This window comes from Anabrus simplex, chromosome 3, assembly GCF_040414725.1.
Source record: "Anabrus simplex isolate iqAnaSimp1 chromosome 3, ASM4041472v1, whole genome shotgun sequence".
Taxonomy (NCBI): Eukaryota; Metazoa; Arthropoda; class Insecta; order Orthoptera; family Tettigoniidae; genus Anabrus; species Anabrus simplex.
The window spans coordinates 1310695-1336809 of NC_090267.1; the positions used below are offsets into that span (position 1 = coordinate 1310695).

The following is a 26115-nucleotide window of genomic DNA, read 5'->3' on the forward strand; positions in this document are numbered from 1 at the left end:
ATTACTGCATTGAGGAGGTGAGAGTTCCTTTTAGGGATCTTGTAAGTACCTAAATGTTAATATAAGGAAAGATCTTCATTGGGGTAATCACATAAATATAATTTTAAATAAAAGGTACAGATCTCTACACATGGTTATGAGGGTATTTATGGCTTGCAGTAAGGATGTAAAGGAGTGGGTATATAAGTCTCTGGTAAGACTCCAACTAGAGTATGGTTCCAGTGTATGGGACCCTCACCAGAATTACTTGATTCAAGTACTGGAAAAAACCCAATGAAAAGCATCTCGATTTGTTCTGGGTGATTTCCGACAAAAGAGTAGTGTTACAAAAAAGTTGCAAAGTTTGGGCTGGGAAGACTTGGGAGAAAGGAGACTAGCTGCTCGACTAAGTGTTATGTTACAAACCATTATTTTCGTCATTGTTCCGTATTGAAAACAGCTTTATCACTAAGTTTACACAAGGAGTATTTTGGCACGCCACCTATTCAATACAATCCACTGTTACGTGAGTAGTATAATTGGACATTTCTGCGGCCACCACCACCACCGGGCTGCCAGAGGCCTCCTCCACCACCACCACAGCCAGAGGCCTCCCAGAGGCCTCCTCCACAACCACCACAGCCAGAGGCCTCCCAGAGGTCTCCTCCACCACTCGCGGGAAATTTGAATTTGTAAACAGACAACAACGCATCGCTAACCTCAGTACTGCCATCTTGACGGGCCTAAACATCAGTAGTACCAACTTAACCTAACTAGCGCGTGGTATACAAAGCCACGTGCTTTTTGACAGCCACGTGCTTTTTTGACAGCTGTCATCCGCCATCTTTAAACCACAGAGCACTGTGCTGCCCTCTTTATCGTAGTAGATGTAAATTCGTCACCTGTCATCGGCAGTGCTGCCATCTTGGCGGGCCTAAACCTTAGTGCTACCAACTTAACCTCACTAGCATGAGATAAACAAATCCACGTGCAGCTGACATCCGCCATCTTTAATCTATAGAGCACAGTGCTGCCCTCTTTAGCTACTTACCTTTGAAATGTGGTGGCGGATAATTTGAAAAATGCTTTTTGACAGCAGCCATCTTGCATCGCAAACCTCAGTGCTGCCCTCTTTAGCTAGATACCTGTGGTGGCAGACAATTCCACGTGACAGCAGTCATCTTTGAGCACAGTGCTGCCCTCTTTGTGGTGGCAGCAAATTCCATGTACTCTTGTTTGGAAACAAATCCACGTCCTTTTTTGACAGCTGTCATCCGCCATCTTTAATCAACAGAGCACAGTGCTGCCCTCTTTAGCTACTTGCCTTTGAAATGTGGTGGCGGATAATTTGAAAAATGCTTTTTGACAGCAGCTATCTTTGAGCACCGTGCTGCCCTCTTTAGCTAGATACCTGTGGTGGCAGGCAATTCCACGTGACAGCAGCCATCTTTAATCAAGAGGGCACCGTGCTGCCCTCTTTGTGGCGGTGGCAAATTCCACGTGCTTTACAAACTCACGTGCTTTTTTCTGACAGCTGTCATCCGCCATCTTGCATCACAAACCTCAGTGCTGCGCTCTTTAGCTAGTTACCTTTGAAATGTGATGACGGCAATTTGAAAAATTCTATGTGCTCTTGTTTAGTAAACAAAGCCACGTGCTTTTTTTGACAGCTGTCCTCCACCATCTTTACTCAATAGAGCACTGTGCTGCTATCATGCGGGCAATTTCGTCAGCTGTCATCCGCCATCTTTAATCTACAGAGCACCGTGCTGCCCTCTATGTAGTAGCGGGCAATTTGAAAAGTTCTGTTAGCTGTCATCCGCCATATTTAATCAAGAGAGCACCGTGCTGCCATATTTAGCTAGATACCTTTGAAATGTGGTGGCGGCAATTTGAAAAATTCTATGTGCTCTTGTTTAGTAAACAAAGCCACGTGCTTTTTTTTGACAGCTGTCGTCCTCCATCTTTAATCAATAGAGCACTGTGCTGCTATCATGCGGGCAATTTCGTCAGCTGTCATCCGCCATCTTTAATCTACAGAGCACCGTGCTGCTCTCTGTAGTAGCGGGCAATTTGAAAAGTTCTGTTAGCTGTCATCCGCCATCTTTAATCAAGAGAGCACCGTGCTGCCATCTTTAGCTAGATACCTTTGAAATGTGGTGGCGGCAAATTGAAAATTCCACGTGCTCTTGTTTAGTAAACAAACTCACGCGCTTTTTGTCAGCTGTCATCCGCCATCTTTAATCTATAGAGCTCAGTGCTACACTCTTTAGGTACATACCGTTGAAATATGGTGGTGGATAATTTAAAAAGAAAAATTCTACATCAGCAATCTCTCGACGCTAATTGCACAAGATGGTGGCTATGCACGACTCCTTAAAGGTGCTTATGCAAGATGGCCGCTATACATAGGTTCTTATGAGATGCCCTTGGGATGCTTGCGCAAGATGGCGGTTATACAAGGCTCCTTATGAGACGCCCTAGAGATGCTTGCGCAAGATGGCGGTTGCTCTTATGAGGCGGCTTAAGGGTCCTTGCACAAGATGGCTAGAGATGCCCTAAGGATGCTTGCGCAAGATGGCGGACGCAAGATGGCGGCTATACACGACTCCTTATGAGACGCCTTAAGGGTGCTTGCGCAAGATGGCTGCTGCTCTTATGAAGAAAGCTAGCTTAGAGGCTAACGTGTCGTGCTAGTTCGATTCATTAAATTTGGGGCTTAAATGCATAATGTTAAATATCTCGAAAACGGTGCATCGTAGAGCAAAACGGACAAAATTTTTCTACCCAATACCTCGGTTCGCAGTATGGGGAACATGATATCATAAGAAAAACATAGTCTAATGATGAGATCAACGGTTTGGTTCTAACTTAGGCCCTTTGGCATTAGCTCTGTTTCAGCTTGTAATGAAGCAAGTCTTCGTAACATGATCAGGTCTAGCTATGGTAGAGTGTATAACGTACACGTGCAGGTTCGATTCATTACATTTGGGGCTTAAAAGCAAAATGTTAAATATCTCGAAAACGGACAAAAAATTTCTACCTGATACCTAGGTTTGCAGTATCAGGAACATGATAGCATAAGAAAAACATAGTCTAATGATGAGATCGACGGTTCGATTCCTACTTAGGCCCTTTGGCATTGGCAGCTATCTATTTATATAAGATGGCGGCTATACATAGCTTCTTATGAGACCGCCTAAGAGCGCTTGCACAAGATGACTGCTGCTCTTATGAGACGCCCTAGGGGTGCTTGCGGGAGGTAGCAGCGACAAGGCGATGACTATACACAGCTGTTTATGATACGGCCTAGAGGTGCTTACACGAGATGGTGGCTGCTCTGATGAAGAAAGCTAGCTTTGCATCGTGCAGGTATTTTTACAGCACTAAACCTCATACCTTTGAAATGTGGTGGCGGGTAATTTGAAAAATTCGACGTGCTTTTTCATAAGCTGTTAAGGCCTCCTCTTATGTCAAGGCATAGCTCTATCGAACAAGTTGAAACCTGCATCGGAATAGCTAGAGTAAGCACGTGCTGCAGTGATGACGTCATTAAGCAAATCACAGAAGAAACGTAAAAAGGCTGGAATCGAATACTGCACTCTATGCCGTTAACTTTATCATGTGATCGGAACATTGATTGAAGTGTTTAGAACACTAAATAAGTAGAACCGAACACTGTACTCGATACAACATGTGTTTAGAACATGTCAGGGGATACCTTTGTTCTAAGAAGATTAGTTTATCGCATATTCCTTGTAGGGCTAATAGGCTAAGGGGCTAATGGGCAAAGGGGCTAATGGGCAAAAGGGCTAAAGGGCTAAAGGAGCAACAACCTCATCGATCGCTATCAGCAAGAACGCGTGTACTTTGTTAAGTGTAGAAAATTAATCTTTATTTGTAAATGGTTTCATGTTCAGAACAAGGAATGGAACCTACGGGTTACGTCTTACCTAATAAAATCCCCGAGGTGCGATGAGTTACGTTTTTCGAACTAGTGTTTGGAACACTGAACTTTTCAAGATGATAGCAAAGAGTTTAGCAATGTTCTGTTGTTGGATTATAAATTCCGCGCTACAACATGCATAAGGTGGCAGCCTTGAGGTTTACTGCCGTAAAGATGACAAGAGTGAGGTTAGCGAGGCTCTATTGTCCTTCAAAGTGAGGTTAGGGTTCGTCAAGAAGACAGCTGTCAAAAAAGCACGTGGCTATGTTTACCAAACAAGAGCACTTGGCTGTGACGTCACAGTCACGTAGTATGCTGCCTCAGCATGCAAAGTTCAATGTCTACACCTACGTAGTAAACATTCTGCTATGTTCACAAGATTTTTTACACATAACTATTCTTTATGCTTTAAGTTCATGCACATAGGCTATGCTAAGATAGCAGCACAAACATATGCGAACTTTGTACATTCTAATGGAATAAGTTTAGTACTACGTGCGTCGTGGATACATGATGTGTACACGCATTTAAACATGGCTATACTTAATGCTGCTGCTTTGTTTACAAGATTTTTATACATTGCTATTCTTTATGCTTTAAGTTCCTGCACACACAAGCGATAGTCGTACGCTCTGGCAGGAGAAGTTTAGTACGATATTCGATACATACATTATCGATAGGTGATGTGTACACGCTTTGGAACATAGCTCTTTTTGTGCTTTAAGTTCGTGCACATGGGTTAGGGATACACAAAAGCGATTGCTACATGCTCTAGCGGAAGAAGTCTAGTACGATAGTCGATGCATGTAAAATCGATAGGTTATGCTAAGATAGCAGCACACTTACCCGATTTTAGCACAATCTAGTGGAAAAAGTTTAGTATGATAGTCGTTTCATGCAAAATCATTAGGTAATGTGTACACGCTTTAAAACATGGTTATTCTTCGTACTTTAAGTTCATGCGTATAGGTTAGGCTACGATACCAGCACAATCTAGCGGAAGAAGTTCAGTACGAGATTCGATGAATGCAAAATCAATAAGTAATGTGTACACGCTTTGAAACATGGCTATTCTTTGTACTTTAAATTCATGCGTCTTAGTTATGCTAAGATAGCAGCACAATCTACCTGCAGAAGTTTAGTACGAGAGTCGATACATGCAAATTCGATAGTTGATGTGTACACGCTTTGAAACATGACTATTCATTGTACTTTAATGTTATGGGTATAGGTTATGCTAAGATAGCAGCACGATCTAGCGGATGAAGTTTAGTTCGATGGTCGATGCATGTAAAATCGATAGGTGATGTGTACACGCTTTGAAACATGGCTATTCATTGTACTTTAATGTTATGGGTATAGGTTATGCTAAGATAGCAGCACGATCTAGCGGATGAAGTTTAGTTCGATGGTCGATGCATGTAAAATCGATAGGTGATGTGTACACGCTTTGAAACATGGCAATTCATACTGCTGCTCTGTTCCCAAGACTTTTAAGCATAGCTAATCCTAATGCTGCTCTTAACGACGTCGAGCTAAGGATTGATTACGTGACCGTGACGTCACAGCCAAGTGCTCTTGTTTGGTAAACATAGCCACGTGCTTTTTTGACAGCTGTCTTCTTGACGAAACCTAACCTCACTTTGAAGGACAATAGAGCGTCGCTAACCTCACTGTTGCCATCTTTATGGCAGTAAACCTCAAGGCTGCCACCTTATGCATGTTATAGCGCGGAATTTATAATCCAACAACAGAACATTACTAAACTCTCTGCTATCATCTTGAAAAGTTCAGTGTTCCAAACACTAGTTCGAAAAACGTAACTCATCGCACCTCGGGGATTTTACTAGGTAAGACGTAACCCGTAGGTTCCATTCCTTGTTCTGAACATGAAACCATTTACAAATAAAGATTAATTTTCTACACTTAACAAAGTACACGCGTTCTTGCTGATAGCGATCGATGAGGTTGTTGCTCCTTTAGCCCATTAGCCCTTTAGCCCTTTTGCCCATTAGCCCTTTTGCCCATTAGCCCTTTTGCCCATTAGCCCCTTAGCCTATTAGCCCTACAAGGAATGTGCGGTAAACTAATCTTCTTAGAACAAAGGTATCCCCTGACATGTTCTAAACACATGTTGTATCGAGTACAGTGTTCGGTTCTACTTAATTAGTGTTCTAAACACTTCAATCAATGTTCCGATCACATGATAAAGTTAACGGCATAGAGTGCAGTTTTGGATTATAGCCTTGTTACGTTTCTTTTGTGATTTGCATAATGACGTCATCACTGCAGCACGTGCTTCCTCTAGCTATTCCGATGCAGGTTTAAACTTGTTCGATAGAGCTATGCCTTGACATAAGAGGAGGCCTTAACAGCTTATGAAAAAGCACGTCGAATTTTTCAAATTACCCGCCACCACATTTCAAAGGTATGAGGTTTAGTGCTGTAAAAATACCTGCACGATGCAAAGCTAGCTTTCTTCATCAGAGCAGCCACCATCTTGTGTAAGCACCTCTAGGCCGTATCATAAGCAGCTGTGTATAGTCATCGTCTTGTCGCTGCTACCTCCCGCAAGCACCCCTAGGGCGTCTCATTAGAGCAGCAGTCATCTTGTGCAAGCGCTCTTAGGCGGTCTCATAAGAAGCTATGTATAGCCGCCATCTTGTAGAAATAGATAGCTGCCAATGCCAAAGGGCCTAAGTAGGAATCGAACCGTCGATCTCATCATTAGACTATGTTTTTCTTATGCTACCATGTTCCTGATACTGCAAACCTAGGTATCAGGTAGAAAATTTTTGTCCGTTTTCGAGATATTTAACATTTTGCTTTTAAGCCCCAAATGTAATGAATCGAACCTGCACGGTACGTTATACTCTACCAGAGCTAGACCTGATCATGTTACGAAGACTTGCTTCATTACAAGCTGAGACAGAGCAATGCCAAAGGGCCTAAGTTAGAACCGAACCGTTGATCTCATCATTAGACTATGTTTTTCTTATGATATCATGTTCCCCATACTGCGAACCGAGGTATTGGGTAGAAAAATTTTGTCCGTTTTGCTCTACGATGCACCGTTTTCGAGATATTTAACATTATGCATTTAAGCCCCAAATTTAATGAATCGAACTAGCACGGCACGTTAGCCTCTAAGCTAGCTTTCTTCATAAGAGCAGCAGCCATCTTGCGCAAGCACCCTTAAGGCGTCTCATAAGGAGTCGTGTATAGCCGCCATCTTGCGTCCGCCATCTTGCGCAAGCATCCTTAGGGCATCTCTAGCCATCTTGTGCAAGGACCCTTAAGCCGCCTCATAAGAGCAATCGCCATCTTGCGCAAGCATCTCTAGGGAGTCTCATAAGGAGCCTTGTATAACCGCCATCTTGCGCAAGCATCCCAAGGGCATCTCATAAGAACCTATGTATAGCGGCCATCTTGCATAAGCACCTTTAAGGAGTCATGCATAGCCACCATCTTGTGCAATTAGCGTCGAGAGATGGCTGATGTAGAATTTTTCTTTCTAAATTATCCGCCACCATATTTCAGGGGTATGTACCTAAAGAGTGTAGCACTGAGCTCTATAAATTAAAGATGGCGGATGACAGCTGACAAAAAGCGCGTGAGTTTGTTTACTAAACAAGAGCACGTGGAATTTTTCAATTTGCCGCCACTACATTTCAAAGGTATCTAGCTAAAGGTGGCAGCACGATGCTCTCTTGATTAAAGATGGCGGATGACAGCTAACAGAACTTTTCAAATTGCCCGCTACTACAGAGAGCAGCACGGTGCTCTGTAGATTAAAGATGGCGGATGGCAGCTGACGAAATTGCCCGCATGATAGCAGCACAGTGCTCTATTGATTAAAGATGGTGGATGACAGCTGTCAAAAAAAGCACGTGGCTTTGTTTACTAAACAAGAGCACATAGAATTTTTCAAATTGCCGCCACCACATTTCAAAGGTATCTAGCTAAAGATGGCAGCACGGTGCTCTCTTGATTAAATATGGCGGATGACAGCTAACAGAACTTTTCAAATTGCCCGCTACTACATAGAGGGCAGCACGGTGCTCTGTAGATTAAAGATGGCGGATGACAGCTGACGAAATTGCCCGCATGATAGCAGCACAGTGCTCTATTGATTAAAGATGGTGGATGACAGCTGTCAAAAAGCACGTGGCTTAATTTCCAAACAAGAGCACATAGAATTTTTCAAATTGCCGTCATCACATTTCAAAGGTAACTAGCTAAAGAGCGCAGCACTGAGTTTTGTGATGCAAGATGGCGGATGACAGCTGTCAGAGAAAAGCACGTGAATTTGTAAAGCACGTGGAATTTGCCACCGCCACAAAGAGGGCAGCACGGTGCCCTCTTGATTAAAGATGGCGGCTGTCACGTGGAATTGCCTGCCACCACAGGTATCTAGCTAAAGAGGGCAGCACGGTGCTCAAAGATAGCTGCTGTCAAAAAGCATTTTTCAAATTATCCGCCACCACATTTCAAAGGCAAGTAGCTAAAGAGGGCAGCACTGTGCTCTGTTGATTAAAGATGGCGGATGACAGCTGTCAAAAAGGGACGTGGATTGGTTTCCAAACAAGAGTACGAGGAATTTGCCGCCACCACAAAGAGGGCAGCACTGTGCTCAAAGATGACTGCTGTCACGTGGAATTATCTGCCACCACAGGTATCTAGCTAAAGAGGGCAGCACTGAGGTTTGCGATGCAAGATGGCTGCTGTCAAAAAGCATTTTTCAAATTATCCGCCACCACATTTCAAAGGTAAGTAGCTAAAGAGGGCAGCACTGTGCTCTATAGATTAAAGATGGCGGATGTCAGCTGCACGTGGATTTGTTTATCTCACGCTAGTGAGGTTAAGTTGGTAGCACTAAGGTTTAGGCCCGCCAAGATGGCAGCACTGCCGATGACAGGTGACGAATTTACATCTACTACGATAAAGAGGGCAGCACAGTGCTCTGTGGTTTAAAGATGCCGGATGACAGCTGTCAAAAAAGCATGTGGCTGTCAAAAAGCACGTGGCTTTGTTTACCACGCGCTAGTTAGGTTAAGTTGGTACTACTGAAGTTTAGGCCCGTCAAGATGGGAGTTCTGAGGTTAGCGATGCGTTGTTGTCTGTCAAAAAGCACGTGGCTGTCAAAAACACGTGGCTTTGTTTACCTCGCGCTAGTTAGGTTAAGTTGGTACTACTGAGGTTTAGGCCCGTTAAGATGGCAGTACTGAGGTTAGCGATGCGTTGTTGTCGATGACAGCTGTCAAAAAGCACGTGGCTTTGTTTACAAATTGAAATTTCCCGCGGGTGGTGGAGGAGACCTCTGGGAGGCCTCTGGCTGTGGTGGTGGTGGAGGAGGCATCTGGGAGCCCGGTGGTGGTGGTGGCCGCAGAACTGTCCAATTATACTACTTACGTGGTTAAATGAACATATAATCCATCAAGTTTTCAAGTTACATGCTTTGCCCATCTTTTACTGTTCATCATTTGCCTTATACAACAAACATTGCTCTGAGTACCTCATCCAAAGTGTTAATAGTATTGACACTATATTTACAGTACAAGGACATATGTACACACATTAAAATCACTTAAAAATTGTTAAAATGTTCGTCTGACATAATTTTGAGTCACATTATTTCTTAAAAACAATTCATGTTCGAGTCTGAAACGGATCCTCTTCGTAAAATGCTTCAACAATAAGTAAAACTTGGGAACCAGAATATCGAACCCAAGGCATCAAGTGTGTAGGATGAATGTGACAAAACATGCATGTTAAGTGTGAAATCTGTTTTCCAAAAACATTAAGGTTAAAATGCATAGTTAAATTGAAGACGATATGGATTATGATATCATATGTTGGGTAAGACGCGTCTAATGACGCATTGGGGTGTTGTTCAACATCGCTGCTAAAACTATTCATGGGAGTGAACTATAGGCCCATATGGCAATCTTATGGAAAAGGTATTGCCCCTTGTATATGTAGACGACAGTAGAAAAGAACGTGGATGTTTTATTCACCAAATATGTTTATTTTAAGGTTGTATAAGGCTGATGCTGCCCAGTAAAAGTGGGGCAAAAGATGTATCTTGAAAACTTGATGGACTATATGTTATTTTAACCACGTAACAGTGGATTGTATTGAATACGTGGCGTGATAAAATACTCCTTGTATAAACTTAGTGATATAAGTGGTATGTTCCGAGCTGTCACTGGCGAAATGGCGTGAAATGACATCAGAGGCAAATAAGTTTGAGTGAGGTCTTTAAAAGTAGGAATGATCACAATACGAAGATAAAGCTGGAATTGAAGAGGACAAACTGGGGCAAATATTCACTTTTAGGAAGGTGAGTTAGGTATTGGCATAACTTACCAAGATGTTCAATAAAGTTCCAATTTATTTGCAGTCATTTAAGAAAAGGCTGGGAAAACAACAGATAGGAAATGTGCCACCTGGGCAATTGCAGATTAGTAGTGACTGAATGATTGATAAATGCATTTAAAGTGCCTACCCGTTCACTTTAGTAGTCCCTTTCTGTTTTAAAACTTACTATTATTCAAATTTGAAGTTTACCTATCAGGTCCGCCATTTGGTTGCTAAGAAATGTTTAAATATTGTCAATGGTTCAGATTATCCCCGAAGTTAGCATGAATCCCACTATTGCTGTTAAAATTGAATCTGTTGCGCTGCCCTCCCTGTCACTGTGAACATCTTCATTTTCTTCATATTCATGTCTGTCGTCGCAAAATTTCTCACTCGATTCCTAAGATTGTCACTTTTGTCCCAAGGCCGGGACATTAGGCAATAGGAAACCTGCGATGGGTGGAGGCTCTTCCACCAATACTTCTTGCCGTAACTGTGGATCAACTAGGCATTTCTCTAGGCAGTGCCCACGGAACACTTCTGGCTCTGGACCGCCAGGCCATAGTAGTGCTAGATGACTAACCGCCTGTTCTGATGACAAATCCCAAAGCATGGCTTCTTGTCTTTTCGATCATGACTGTACCTTGGTTGATTTACTTTATTCTGAGGCTAATGATTGCTCCCAGTCTGACTCGGGTCTTCATTTCTTACAATCTTGTAGGATTTCTGCCATACCTTCTTGTAAACTACCATATTTATGCATAGAGGTAAATAATGAACCTGTCTGTGCATTGCTAGACTCTGTGAGTAGTGTCACCTTGATGAGCAAGACCTGGTATGATTCTATGAAAACTGTTTGCAAGCTACCTACATTACAACCAGTGTCCTTAACATGCCATACTGCTAATTCCAATTCATTGAATATTGTAGGATCCCTAGAGGTCAAGATTAGAGTGCGTGATTTCACCTGGAAAATGCCAGTACTCAAAAGATTTATCCTGCCAATTGATATTGGGTGCAAACTTTATTGCTAAAACGGGCATGATTTTGGACCTCCAATTCAACAGATTCCATTTTAAATTTTGTGCAAGAACCTTTGAGCTGTGTGATCGCTCCCCTATTCTGCCTTGCCATGTTAACGCTGTTCCCGAAGATTCCGATGAACCCAAGGCTTTTGATTTTAATCACTTACCCGAAGAGCAGGCCAAACAACTTAGGAAACTGCGATAAGTTCCCTGATGTCTTCACCGACAGGTTATGCGTCACCAATGTATTAGAATACAAAATTGAGGTTACAGATAACATACCTGTTCGCTCTCCTCCGTACCGGTAGTCACCTCCCAAAATGAAAGCCCTGAAGGCTATCATTGAGCAAATGCTCGCTGACGGAGTGATACGGCTTTCCGAGTCAGCCTATTCTTCTCCTTTGTTTCTGGTCCCCAAACCACGAGGTGGTTATCGGCCTGTAGTCGACAATCGGATGTTGAACTAGAAGGTAGTCCTCCAATCTGTCCCGCTTCCTGATTTGCACTCTTGTTTTTCTTGTTTCGCTAATGCAAAAATTTTCACCACTTTCGATTTAACACGTTGGGTGCCACGTGCCGCCATATGGCGTCACGGTGGTCTTCAAATTTGAGATGGCGTGACGCCATATGGCGGCACACCGTTCTTGAAATCAGAGTTGGCGTGACGCCATATGGCGGCACAGTTGAGTTTCAGGCGATGCGCCGTAGATAATCAGCTGTGACATCTATGCGCGTAAAATTGGTACTACGTGAAGGGCGAACTTCAGGGTCTATTCCAGCTATGTATTTTTACTGTATGCCACCACATGGCGCCACAGTATTCTTCCGAAGCCACTGAGTGGCCTGTGGTCGTTGTCACAGGTGAAAGCCCGCCAGGCATTGTTTATTCTTCGTTTACGTACGTATTATCACTCAGTTTATATAGTTGTGCAAAAATATAAAAAAATGGAAGATATTGGTAATAATCTTACGAGGGAACACATACATGTGTTACACTCGGATTCGGTTGAAATTTGGTAGGAATATTCGTGGGAGACAGTAGAAAACTTGCTGTACCCAGCGCAAGTTTAAACGCCAAAATTGAACAAATAAATAGTCATAAAATTAGAAGTGCCGCGGGAGTATCGGGGTGTGGCGGAGAGGTAGGGAGGAGCGAAGCAGCGGACGTGAACCAACCGGGCTGCGTCGAGCTGCGCCAGCAGCCAGGTAGCGTAAGGTTAGCGCGTTCCCCTTAACTTTCCGATCAGATGTGCAAAACGTAAATATGAAAACAGCACATGAAACAAATGTACAAAGGACGATGTTTGAACAACGATGCCAATAAGGTTTGAAAAATTGCAACGAGTAACAAGAACTCGGGCGAGCCGAGACGCATATTTTCAATGTTTAGAGTTATCAGAAAACTGTTATCAACAATATGTAATGTAATATAAGTACTTGTTTTGCATTTTATTAGGTTTTCATGAATATTGCGTTAATTTGAATTAGCAAATAAATATCTCGTATTTGAAATTCGTATTGGACATTCCATGTCAAAAAATTCTGTGACACCATATGGCGTCACGCTATATTTTATCTTTCCTAAAAATTGATGTGACACCATATGGCGTCACACATGACCATGGTATGGTGAGATAAAATTTATTTAGTACATCATATAAATATATCCCAAGATTATATAAACAGACTACAACGCGTACAATTGCTTTGGCACCAGCGGAATGCAATTCAAAAACAAGCCTGGCACCAGTGGAATAGTGTGCTACAATCGGCTCGGCACTCAACGTGTTAAATCAGGCTTATTACCAGATACCCCTTGCCGAAGAATCCAAGCATCTCACTGCATTTGCAGCTGATTGGAACCTATATGAAATCGAACGCGCCCCTTTTGGCCTAGCAACTGGAGCGGCTGACCTTACACGGTTACTAGATTATGTCTTATCGGACATTAACTTCAAGTTTGTTTATAATTACCTTGATGATCTGGTCATTTTTAGCGAAACCTTCGAGGAACACCTACTCCATCTCAACGAAGTGCTGGAAAGACTGCGTAAAGCAGGTCTAACCCTCAAGGCATCCAAGGTTTCCTTCGCACAACCCCAGATGTCCTTCTTAGGACATATCGTGTCGGGGAGGGGTGTCTCAATCGATCAGTCTCGTACTGCCGCCATCCAGAATTTCCCCCCTCCAAAGGACGTCAAGGCTGTAGCCAGATTCATTGGCATGGTGAATTTATTTCGCAAGTTCATTCCTAATTTTGCTGAACGTGCAGCCCCATTAAATGATTTGAGAAGAAAGGACGCCAAATTTGTGTGGGGTGATGTTCAACGTGAAGCCTTCATGGACTTGAAATCCGCCTTATGTAACGCTCCTGTACTGGCTATGCCAGACTTCTCTAAACTCTTCATCCTTCAGACTGACGCCTCTTCCTCAGGCATATCCGGAGTTCTACAGGAATTTCAAGAAGGGTGTCGTCCTATTTCTTATGCTTCCCGTGCCCTGAATCCTGCTGAGCGCAATTATGCCATTTATGAGTTGAAAGCCCTGGCTCTTGTCTTTTCCTTAGAACGCTTCAGAATGTACCTGGAACATCTCCCTTTCGATCTGGAAACTGACAATCAGGCGTTGAGTTGGGTACTAGCCAAGCCGCGAAAGACCGGTCGTCTAGCATGATGGGCAGTGCGCATCTCAGCCTTCCAATTTGAAGGCCGCCACATCCGTGGACCGGAAAACGTTGTGGCTGATGGCCCCAGTAGGATGTTTCATCCAGACAGCTCTGACCCTCAATCCGAGCCAGTAGACTCATCCCCCGAACAAGTATCAGCTTTTGTCAATGTAGTTATCACTGACTCTCCCTTCCTTTTCAAGGATATTGCCAAACATCAAGAGGATGATCCTGAGTTAAAAGCCATTGTCGACAGGATTAAATCCGGTGAGCATGTTAAGCCCTATATTCTTAAGAATGGTGTCTTATGTTGTCCTGCTCGTGGTCGCAGAGACCCCAAAATTGTAGTCCCAACTAACCTGGCCCCGGCTGTCTTCAAATACTTTCATGAATCCCCAGTGGGCGGTCATCTGGGCGTTTTCAAAACAAGAGAAAAAATCCGTAACCACTTTATTTGGAAATCCATGGATAGTGAGATCCGTACCCTTGTCAAGTCCTGTAAGATTTGCAACATCACTAAACCTGCCCCGAATACTCGTCTACGTCTCTTGTCTTCTGAGCAAGCTTCTCGCCCCATGGAAAGACTGTTCATAGACTATATTGGTCCTTTCCCGAGATCTCGGAATGATCATCGTTTCATACTCGTGTGTGTTGACGCCTTTTTGCGTTTTACGTGGCTGTTCCCCACTCGGATGGCTAACGCCAACACCACCATCTCGTGCTTGAAACAGATATTCGCCTCGTTTGGACCCTGTCAATTCTTGGTAAGTGATAACGCAAGAGCCTTTACTTCTGCCCGGTTCCGGAATTTCTGTTTTGATCTATCCATTGCTCATGTAACCACTACTCCTTATTTCCCGAAGCCCAATTATGCTGAGAGAGTGAATCGTAACCTGCGATCTGCCCTCATCGCTTATCGCTCCTCAGACCACTCCAAGTGGGATTCCTCATTGAATTGGTTGTCATTTGCATTTAACACTGCTGTCCATGAAAGCCACAAGCAAACTCCTGCTTCGTTGATGTTGGCTTTTACTCCAAATTCTCCTCTATCTAACCTATGGTCAATTAATGATCTTCTGCCCGACGATGCCAGCCCAGAAAAGATCCAAGCTAATTGGCACCGTGCACAAAAGAACTTGAACTTGTAGATATAGTTGTAAGTTATTTGTAAGAATTTAGTTATAAAATAATTTTATTGTGAGGTTATTTATAAGATTTTAGTTATAAGATAATAATGAGTTTTACTGTAAGTTTGTTGTAAGTAATTGTGTAAGTGAATAGGTATCCTCTAGTGTAATCGATTTAGTATTATAAGTTAGATAAGTTTTAGTTTAGGGTCACTACTTGGAATTTTCTTCCTCTTATGGTCAGGCTTAGGGCACCCTCCTGTAGTTTCTTTTCACCCCCACCATAATCTTGTCACGTGAATTGTAGATAGCAGTGCTTACCCTGGGGCTAGTGCTCTAATATCCCTGTGTGCGAGGGAGAATCCCTCTTGCATATTCATTAAGCCACACATGGGGTTACTACGCAATCTTGAGCCCAGCAGCATACTTTCCCCTCAAAGTATTCCCCTGTCTGCTGCGGTTTGTGTGTGTTACAGCGGCTGCAGGGACCAGCTTCTTCGGGCAGGAACCTGAAGTGCCAAATTGGGAGGCACACTGTGTGCCTTGGGCATCAACATCCGGCACCACTATCCTGCGGGGAACATACTATTGGTGGCAGGCGGACTGGATGGTGTCTCACCCCTGCTTATTTGGTGCAAGAGACCACTGAACTGCATCTCACCTAGGTGTCGGGTTTGGACTGACATTGAATGAAGGCTGGCGGCAAACGGCCGTGTTGGCAGCCGCATCATCAGCAAGAACTTGTGGCCTAGCTGTGCTGTGACTGTTGTGGGAAAGTAGTGCAAAAGTGTTAGCAACAAGTGAGAAGTTTTGGTATTTCTAACATTTGGAAGAAAGTATGGTGTACATGATTTGGTGGACAGACTACAAATTGTCTAATCATCTGTGAAAGAAGGCATTTTGAAGTGCAATGTGACAACCCATGTGGATTTTGTGATATTTATTCAAGAGGTGGATCTATATTATTTTTGAAAATTATGTGACAGTTTGTGTTGTTGGTTATAACAAAGTTAACTTCAAGAAATCAGGTGTGTTAAAGTAATGTACCTTTACTATCGGTACTGTGTGAAAACGTTCTATCGCTTGCTCCCCAGTGCGGTTATATTATTGGTCGAGCAGGGCTCGACTTTCAGGGGGAGGAAGATGTTACAAGTGAACTATGTAATGCGAGTGGAATGTATTTTTTTTGAAGACTTTGTTTGTAAAATACGATATAATGTTTTACTTTTATTGACCTAACCTGTAGTGTATAATGTTGTAACATTGGCATTTGTAAATAGTAGAATTCTGTCTATAGTTCCTGGAAAGATCAATAAAGTTACATAACTTTTGTACAGGGTGTGTTACTTTGTTGGTATGTGTTCTAGAAAGTGTGTTCTGTCTATTCTGGAAAAATACGACTTTCGCGATCATGCATATTCTAGAATGTTAGTCAAAGTTCGCGATCGAAAGTAAGGTTGTGATTGGTGAGTCTAGGTGACGATAGGGAACTTGTGCACGCTGATTGGCTGCCTCCAAGGCCAGAATTTCCTATATATAGTGAGCGAAGCAGTGTTCGAATTAATTCTGTATCCTGAATTCTGTCGGTCTCGGTTTATCTGTCTGCGAGCAGCCTATCTGGTTGACGTCCCCCGGCTTACGTGATGACACTCTCCTTGGGTAAGCACTCTTGAATTCCGTTCCTGCTAAAATTTTGGTAATGTTCCGATTTGCTCTTCATACAGGAGTCTGCCCTAACCTCGCCTAGATTCACCAAATTAGCTACTTATGATGCTTTCGTTTTTCAGCTAGGCTTACCTGTTTGTTTCCGAGGCATTCCCATTTCTTGTTTCACTAACGTATGTAGAATGTGGTTTAATATTATATTCCTTGGGGTTTGCCTCTGGTAGTTCTGTATCACTTTAGGTATGCTAGATTTTGGAGAAACTCTTCAACTTCACTGTATATTGCATTGTACAACTGCATTGGTAAATAGATGTATAGTTGACTTGAAATTTGAATTTACACTGCTACAAATAACCTATGTATATCACTGAACTTATAGCTCATAACTTGGAATGTATTTGTAAAATGATCTTGTAAATTATATTTTTAAAAACTAAGGATCACGGTGATTTATTTCGGAATCTGCTATCTAAGCCATGTCCATGCCTTTGGTAGGTTCCCAGCCTTTTCATCTTCCCGGTTTGTTGTTCACTAGTTGGCCCTACTGATAATTCGTACATGTTTTGTTGGAGATCCGAGTAATGCCAGCTACTGTTTTTCTGAGTGTGTAGTGATTTCTTTATTGTGTAGTTTGCTCTTACCTTCCCCTTTTAACTCTGCTTGTGCCTTGTTTTGTGTTACCACTGTAGTGGAGGTAACAACTTTCATTTCCTCTTTAATTGGAATGCAAGAGCATTCACTCAATATCACATTGTTTTCACTCGGGGTTTTTAGCACGGTAGCAATATTGGTTCACGTGTATTCTACATGAAGTACTTTGTTGCGGTATAAGGCCAAGAGATGTCAGAAGTATCTATAAACTTCTGATGTTTATAAGCTTTAGACGCACAAACTTGGAGCAGGCTTATAAGCGGTTCACAGAACTTGTGAATGTGGTTATAAGCTATTGACGCTGGGACAAGGTATATTGTATGCTAAGCTTTGTTGCTGGTATAAAGTATGGTTTCATTGTATGAATTTTTAAAACTATCTTGTTTAGGATGAGTAGAATGATAAGTTATTAATATTTCTGTACATTATCCGTATGTCACAGTCATCTCGATCATCTGGTTCTAAAGTTTGACAAGTAATTTTCGGTTATTTCTAACTTTTCCTTCCATTTTCCAAGCTCTCTATGGTTCAGCAATGTAATAAGTTGCATCATTGATCAAAACCGAACTAAACAGAAAATATGTCTATTGAAATGTCCACAGTTATCGTGTAAAACTTTGAACCTTTTTGAAATATAGTGGTTTTGCACAGGAACAACATGTTGTGTGTCATTTTGCTACTGTGGCTTGGAAGCATAAGAGATACCAAGAATGTCTGTTTTTACAGAGACATGCAAACTTTCAATCTCATATAACTCAGTACTTTATTGAGATGTGTTAACTCAATGTTTTGAAAGGTTTGTCTGTGATATAATTGCTCCACAACAGGAATTCAAATAGGATGATTTTCTTCTCTTGAACTGGATCCCCTGTTTGTAGACACATACTGGCATAATGCTCAATTGTTTGCATCACTAATATATATTAATTTCCACAGGAAAATTCTCAAGTTGCAACAGAAATGATACCTGTGAAACAAGAAACTAAATCAGAGTTAACAGAGCCAGGGCTGACACAGGAAAATGCATTTGAGGTAATGTACATCATTTTACAAGCCATTGTTGGAAGTAGTGAGAAGATTTCATTGGATGACTCTTCATGTCATTTCATATGATTTGAATGTCCTAAGGGAAATCTGAATTTTGAAAACATAATTTTCATGATGTAGGTTACTGTAGTCACGTCCTAGTTCGTGAGCTAGGGGGCAACGGCTGAGTGGCCTAGTAAGTGGTCCTGAAAGTAGGGATATCAGTTGCCATGGAATGGGAATGTGCATCTCGGTCATATACTGAATCATGGCCCTCCTTTTGCTCAGGCGGCTAGGACTGTACAATCCACCGTGGTCCCTAACCCCTTAGAGGAGAGGTACTCACTTGGACTATGTGTAAGTATTGTGGCATCCTGCATCACGAATTTACCGAACTCAAAACATTTTAAGCATTCCTCAGACCTATGGGAGTAATGTGAGTCCCACTCCCATTTGACAGGCAAGGGACTCCTTGGAAGCAACTCGGTGAGCAAAATGGAATTTGATGGGGAGCTATCAATGTTAATGGGATTTATGGAAGAAAGAAAGTATGACTGGCTGAGTCAGCAAAGAGGATGCATCTGGATGTGCTAGAAATAAATGCTCTTTGGGTAATGGAGGATAAAGAACAAGAGATTATAGATTTTACTTGGCAGGAAGGGCAGATTGTAGGGCAGGGCTGTTCATCAGGAATACTATTGCATGTAACATAGTTTCTGTTAGGCACTTAAATGAGCAAATGATGTGGGTAGATTTGGCAGTTGGAGGAGTTAGGACAAGAATTATCTCGGCGTATTCACCAAGTGACGATGCAGATGAGGATGTAGTGGACAGCTTTTTGAAGCATTGAGTTACATTGTAATCATGGTCAACAGCAAGGATAGGCTTGTGCTAATGAGTGATTTCAATGCGAGTGTTGGAAATAGAACTGAAGGATACGAAAGGGTGGTTGGTAAATGTGAGGGAGGTATGGAAGCTAAAAGGAATGGGAAGCGTTTGCTGAACTTCTGTGCTAGTATAGGTTTAGCAGTTACGAATACATACTTCAAGCATAAGACTCTTCACCACTACACATGGGAGGATAGGCGTACCAGATCCATAATAGATTATGCTGTAACCATCTTCTAATTCAGGAAATCCATTAGGAATGTATGGGTTTTCCAATTATTTTTCGATGATACAGACCACTATTTTATCTGTAGTGAACTGAGTATCTCTAGGCCTAGGATGGAGAAAGTGAGGTCTGTCTGAAAACGAATAAGGGTAGAAAATCTCCAGGACAAGGAATTAGACATAAATACAAGGATATGATTAAGGCCGTTTCCTTCTCACTTTCCTTCCGAACAGTGGGCAATAAGCTGGTTCAGGATATAGAAAGAAATTTAATTGGTGGCATACAGAGATGCTGTAGTAGAAACAGCAAGGGAATACCTAGGAACAACTGTGTGTAAAGATGGGAATAAGCGATCATCTTGGTGGAATGATGAAGTGAGAGCAGCTTGTAAACGTAAAAAGAAGTCTTATCAGAAATGACTCCAAAGAAGGGCGGATGCAGACAGGGAATTGTACGTAGCTGAAAGAAACAGAGTGAAACAAATACTTATTGACTCCTAAAAGAAGTAGTGGGAAGATTTTGGTAATAACCTGGAAAGGCTATACTTCTAATAACGAAAGTTGGCGTCTGACATTTTGTAGAGGGAGGTCCGTTTACTGCTTGCCGTTGCAGGATAAAGGGAGTGGGGGTATGGTTGCCATGGAAACGAGGGTGGGGCAACTGCGGTTGCCATGGTGATAAATCTTCTGGCCGGCTCGTCTTGTTGAGAGTTGCCAAACCTCTCACTTCACTTCAGAGTTAGATCTTGTCACAAGAAGTTCAGTGTGAGTGGCATTCTATTTGCGATCACTGTAAAATTATCAGATGCCTGTCAGGGTTTTCCATCATCAATGCAGCAAGGAGACTGCTAATTAGGGCATACTCCACACAACTGTGTGATAAGGATTCTTCCAACCCTTACCCTCTCTCTTCAACATTTTTTGAGGTAATATTAGTCTATACTTTTTAACATACTGTAATTATTCCAGCTGTAGACATCCATTGTTGACGTAGCTTTTGTTGTTATTCTATCTGCATGCTTACTTACAACATGCAGGTCAATGAGACGAAGAAAGGCAAGCCTTATGCTTTATACAATGGATACTCTTACAGAAATTTATAGAAAAGTCAGGGATGTTTGGCGACATGGGTTTGTTTTACCACTGGATTTATGTCACAGCGACACAGATAGGTCTTACGGCGACAAAGGGATAGGAAGGGGCTTGGAGTGGGAAGGAAATGGCCTTAATTAAGGTACAGCCCCAATATTTGCTTGTTGTGAAAATAGGAAACCACAGAAAGCCATCTTCAGGGCTACCGACAATGGGATTCGAATCCACTATTTTCTGAATGCAATATAATCTTTTCGTGCTATCATTATAGAATTATCATTTGTTCAACTTATTTTAATCTAAACATTTTCTTAACATTAAGTTCTGGAATCTTGTACATCTAATCCGAGCATACAGGCAAAAATTATAATTTTATTTATATAGGTGAAAGTAGGCTGAGTGGCCACGCGCTTTAATGCACTACGGCCATGGAGCCAAGCTCTACATTCGTGAAATGCGTGGGGTTCAAATCCCACCACCATTGGCTCTTCTCAGAATAGATTTCTGTGGTTTAATATTTTCACTTCCAGGCAAATGCCGGTACAGTTCCTAGCTGAGTCCTCGCACCCTTTACCTAATTTCATTCACTATGACACATTTCGTCTTCATTAGCTCCTCACCTGAGGTTGGTGGCAGGAAGGGCTTCCGGCCATAGAAACATGCTGTATAAATTATTCTCATCTAATCTCGACCCAGTATCAAGAAACGAGACTGAGGGGTAGGCATACATACAGACAGAAGAAAGTAGGCTAATTATATTTTGTGCAGCTGCTTACTTAACATCTGAATATGAATATTTGAACAGTTTGAGTTCTTTCGACTTGACTCCCATAAGCAACCTGCACATTGTAATGAAGATGAAATGATGATGAATACGACACATACACCAAGCCCCCGTGCCAGCGAAATTAAACAATGGAGGTTAAAATTCCCGACTCTGCCAGGAATCAAACCCGGGACCCCTGTGACCAAAGGCCAGCATGCTAACCATTTAGCCATGGAGCCGGACAGAAAATTGAATGTCTGATTGGTAAAACAAACTGGAACAGGTAGATAATTTCAAGTCCTTAAGATGTGTGTTCTCCCAGGATGGTAATATAGTAAGTGAGATTGAATCAAAGTACAGTGAGCTTGCAAAACCTCCCCTTTTTAACAATTTTGTCAGGTCCTGAGATGTGCATACAGCATTTTATACAGAAGGAGAAGAAGATAAAAATCGTCAACATAAAGGGAAGAACAAAGAGCTTCAGGGTGAAACAAATGACCATCAAATTCACTTTGAACTAGGAAGGCAGAGGGTTTTTGATCAACATCATGTCAGAGGATTCTCTGTGCAGGATCAATGTCAGCAAAGATACCAACAGAAAACAAACAAATGTTAAGAAGAACGATGAATAAATCAGTCTGAATGGCGGGGCCAGATAGTAAGGTGTCATTTAAGGAAAGGCCCTGAGAATCTAAAGCCGAACCATTAAAGAAGACTCTTATCTTGTACCGAGCTACCTCATCCTTCCAAACAGGATGGTAATTAAGATATACTGGACTTTCAGGTATGGAAGAAAATAGATCCTCAGTTTTTGAAACCACTTCCATGTGATTTAATGCCTCATATGAACTCTAAATATTGAGTTGCAAGCTGGACTCTAAATCTACCTTTTGAATTGCATTAAGTAGTTTCTTGAAATAAGCTTTCACAAAACTCTTCCTCTTGGAAATAATGACTGGTTTTACAATCATAATTTTCTAAAGTCCAGAATCGTTCTAAATCGAACTGGGTATTAGCCAGTATGAAGTGGCATTGGGTGTGGATTGCTCCCATTTTTTTTGGATGATGTCTTGTTAGGATCCAACAATGTTTTGTCTGTTGGGCAAAAATGCCAGGCAAAATAAAGACCTTTTCTGCTAAAAATTCTTTCCGGAACATATCAGCACCTAGTAAAAGATCAACCGTAGAATTTAAAAAAAAAGAAAAGATCTTCCGACTTAACATGATCAGGAATAACCCATTCCTCTATGTTGAATGAAGTAGGAGGGGTATTACTACCTATTGCTTCAATGGCCAGACAATTGGCATTGAACGAAAAACCTTCTTCTAAAGAGCCCTTAATAGAAAGTCTCTCAAAATTTGAAATCTAATTAGCACTCTTGTTAATGCCTGAAACCTCTCTAGTTGTTGGAATTTTCTCTGCCCCAACCGATTTATTAAACTTTTACGTATGAAATGATGCATAGCAGCATTATCCGGCAGACATCTAGCTGGTATCTGGTGTCCTTGAGCATCTTGCACCTTCACAGTAGCAGTAGACAAGAATACTTGGGAAGCTCTCATAGAAGTAGCATTTTGAGTAAACGTTTGTGCACTAGTAGATGGAGTACTATTCTGAACTGGGTGCAGGGAGACTTTTTAGGATTTGGTCTATGTTTTAGAGAATGATGTTTTGCTCTGCAATGAGCACAGAGGCATGAAGAGCCACATTCGTTTAATAGGTGGTTAGTGGATGAACAATTAAAACAGCATTTATGTTCCTGAAGAAATTTATGTGTGTCATCTGTAGTCAATACCTTAAAGTTTGAACAGTAATACAAAGGGTGTTTCTCTGGACACAAGAGACATTTAAGGGCTGAATATTGAATGGTAAAAGTTTGAGTTGGGGAACAATTTAGAATTAAATTTGATAAATTTATGAACATCTTGTGATTTAGTAGTTGAGCTATTATTACTTAGTTGGGCATTAACAGCAGATAGAATCTGACACCAGCCTCCGTGGTTCAGATGGGAGCTCATCAGCCTCTCAGAGCTGATAACCATGGTTCAAATCCCGGTCACTTCATGTGAGATTTGTACTGGACAAGGCAGAGGCGGGACAGGTTTTTCTCCGGGTAGTCCGGTTTTCCTGTCATCCTTCCTTCCAGCAGCACTCACCATTTCATTAATAAATCACCTTCGGAGTGGTGACCCCATTGTAATAATAGCCTATGCTGTACATCCTTGACCCGGTCATAGACTGGAAAAAATGTTGTAGGTTTTCAATTTCATTTCATTTTCAGAATCTGACACCCATTTTTAAGAAATTGAATAATATCCTTGAAGGTGACTATTCTCTGGGTGGAAGTTTATGATTTACAAGCTTTAACTGTATTGATATCAAACTTGGAAGCTATTAATGAATTAAGCAGGTATCCCAGTATTGAACTGGCTCATTCAGTTGAACAGTATTCAAACAAACTGAGACTCAGCAAAATATGTAGCAAGGCTGCATTCAAAAGAATTAGTCACTACTGACCACAAAGTTTTATGGAGAACGTCTTACATTCATTTTGCCTTAAACAATAAAAGATGCCTGTCTATCGAGCATATTCACAGAGGTTTTGAATTCTGCTACATGACTCATGGCCGAGCTATGTAGACAGGCTCTTGCCCAAGAGAAAGCGAAATTCTACCATCGCTGAGTAGATGTGTGCTGCTCAATCAGCCCGAGTAGTCTTTCTTTCTGAGTCCTGACATTGACCAAGTCAGCCTTGTGGAGTGGCTTAGAGTTCTCCTGCTCAGAAGGTGAGGTGCAGTCCTCCTCAGTAGGTGAGGCCCAGTCCTGCTCAGAAGGTGAGGTGCAGTCCTGCTCAGAAGGTGAGGTGCAGTCCTTCTCAGTAGGTGAGGCTTGGTCCTGCTCAGAGGGTGAGGCTTGGTCCTGCTCAGTAGGTGAGGCTCAGTCCTGCTCAGTAGGTGAGTCACAGTCCTGTTCAGTAGGTGCAGCACAGTCATGCTCCATAGGTGAGGCTCAGTCCTGCTCAGTAGGTGAGGTGCAGTCCTGCTCAGAAGGTCAGGTGCTGTCATGCTCAGTAGGTGAGGCATACTCCTGCTCACAAGGTGAGGTGCAGTCCTGCTCAGTAGGTGAGGCATAGTCCTGCTCAGAAGGTGAGGTGCAGTCCTGCTCAGTAGGTGCGGTGCTGTCCTGCTCATTAGCTGAGACACATTCCTGCTTGGAAGGTGGGGTGCAGTCCTGCTCAGTAGGTGTTGTGCAGTCCTGCTCAGTAGGTGAAGCTCTGTCCTGCTCAGAAGGTGAGGCGCAGTCCTTCTCAGTAGGTGAGGCTTGGTCCTGCTCAGAGGGTGAGGCTTGGTCCTGCTCAGTAGGTGAGGCTCAGTCCTGCTCAGTAGGTGAGTCACAGTCCTGCTCAGTAGGTGAGGCTCAGTCCTGCTCAGTAGGTGAGGTGCAGTCCTGCTCAGAAGGTCAGGCACTGTCATGCTCAGTAGGTGAGGCATACTCCTGCTCACAAGGTGAGGTGCAGTCCTGCTCAGTAGGTGAGGCATAGTCCTGCTCAGTAGGTGAGGTGCAGTCCTGCTCAGAAGGTGAGGCATACTCCTGCTCACAAGGTGAGGTGCAGTCCTGCTCAGTAGGTGAGGCATACTCCTGCTCACAAGGTGAGGTGCAGTCCTGCTCAGTAGGTGAGGCATACTCCTGCTCACAAGGTGAGGTGCAGTCCTGCTCAGTAGGTGAGGCATAGTCCTGCTCAGTAGGTGAGGCATAGTCCTGCTCAGTAGGTGAGGTGCAGTCCTGCTCAGAAGGTGAGGCATACTCCTGCTCACAAGGTGAGGTGCAGTCCTGCTCAGTAGGTGAGGCATACTCCTGCTCACAAGGTGAGGTGCAGTCCTGCTCAGTAGGTGAGGCATACTCCTGCTCACAAGGTGAGGTGCAGTCCTGCTCAGTAGGTGAGGTGCAATCCTGCTCAGTAGGTGAGGTGCAGTCCTGCTCAGTAGGTGAGGCATACTCCTGCTCAGAAGGTGAGGTGCAGTCCTGCTCAGTAGGTGAGGTGCAGTCCTGCTCAGTAGGTGAGGTGCAGTCCTGCTAAGTAAGTGAGGTGCAGTCCTGCTCAGTAGGTGAGGTGCAGTCCTGCTCATTAGCTGAGACACATTCCTGCTTGGAAGGTGAGGTGCAGTCCTGCTCAGTAGGTGTTGCGCAGTCTTGCTCAGTAGGTGAAGCTCTGTCCTGCTCAGAAGGTGAGGCGCAGTCCTGCTCAGAAGGTGAGGCGCAGTCCTTCTCAGTAGGTGAGGCTTGGTCCTGCTCGGAGGGTGAGGCTTGATCCTGCTCAGTAGGTGAGGCTCAGTCCTGATCAGGTGAGGCTCAGTCCTGCTCAGTAGGTGGGTCACAGTCCTGTTCAGTAGGTGAGGCACAGTCATGCTCCATAGGTGATGCTCAGTCCTGCTCAGTATGTGAGGTGCAGTCCTGCTCAGAAGGTCAGGCGCTGTCATGCTCAGTAGGTGAGGCATACTCCTGCTCACAAGGTGAGGTGCAGTCCTGCTCAGTAGGTGAGGCATAGTCCTGCTCAGTAGGTGAGGCATAGTCCTGCTCAGTAGGTGAGGTGCAGTCCTGCTCAGAAGGTGAGGTGCAATCCTGCTCAGTAGGTGAGGTGCAGTCCTGCTCATTAGCTGAGACACATTCCTGCTTGGAAGGTGTTGCGCAGTCCTGCTCA

At 43.0% G+C, this 26115-nt stretch overlaps 1 protein-coding gene across 6 annotated transcripts in view; it reads left to right on the forward strand.

Moving 5' to 3' along the window:
- LOC136866897 (zinc finger protein 708) overlaps positions 1-26115 on the forward strand; it is a 169196-nt gene that overhangs the window by 87608 nt on the left and 55473 nt on the right. For all 6 annotated transcript variants that reach the window (XM_067143990.2, XM_068226887.1, XM_068226889.1 and 3 more), the window contains exon 4: positions 18355-18450. In XM_067143990.2, the coding sequence (XP_067000091.2) occupies positions 18355-18450 (96 nt within the window). The remainder of the gene's footprint in view (positions 1-18354; positions 18451-26115) is intronic.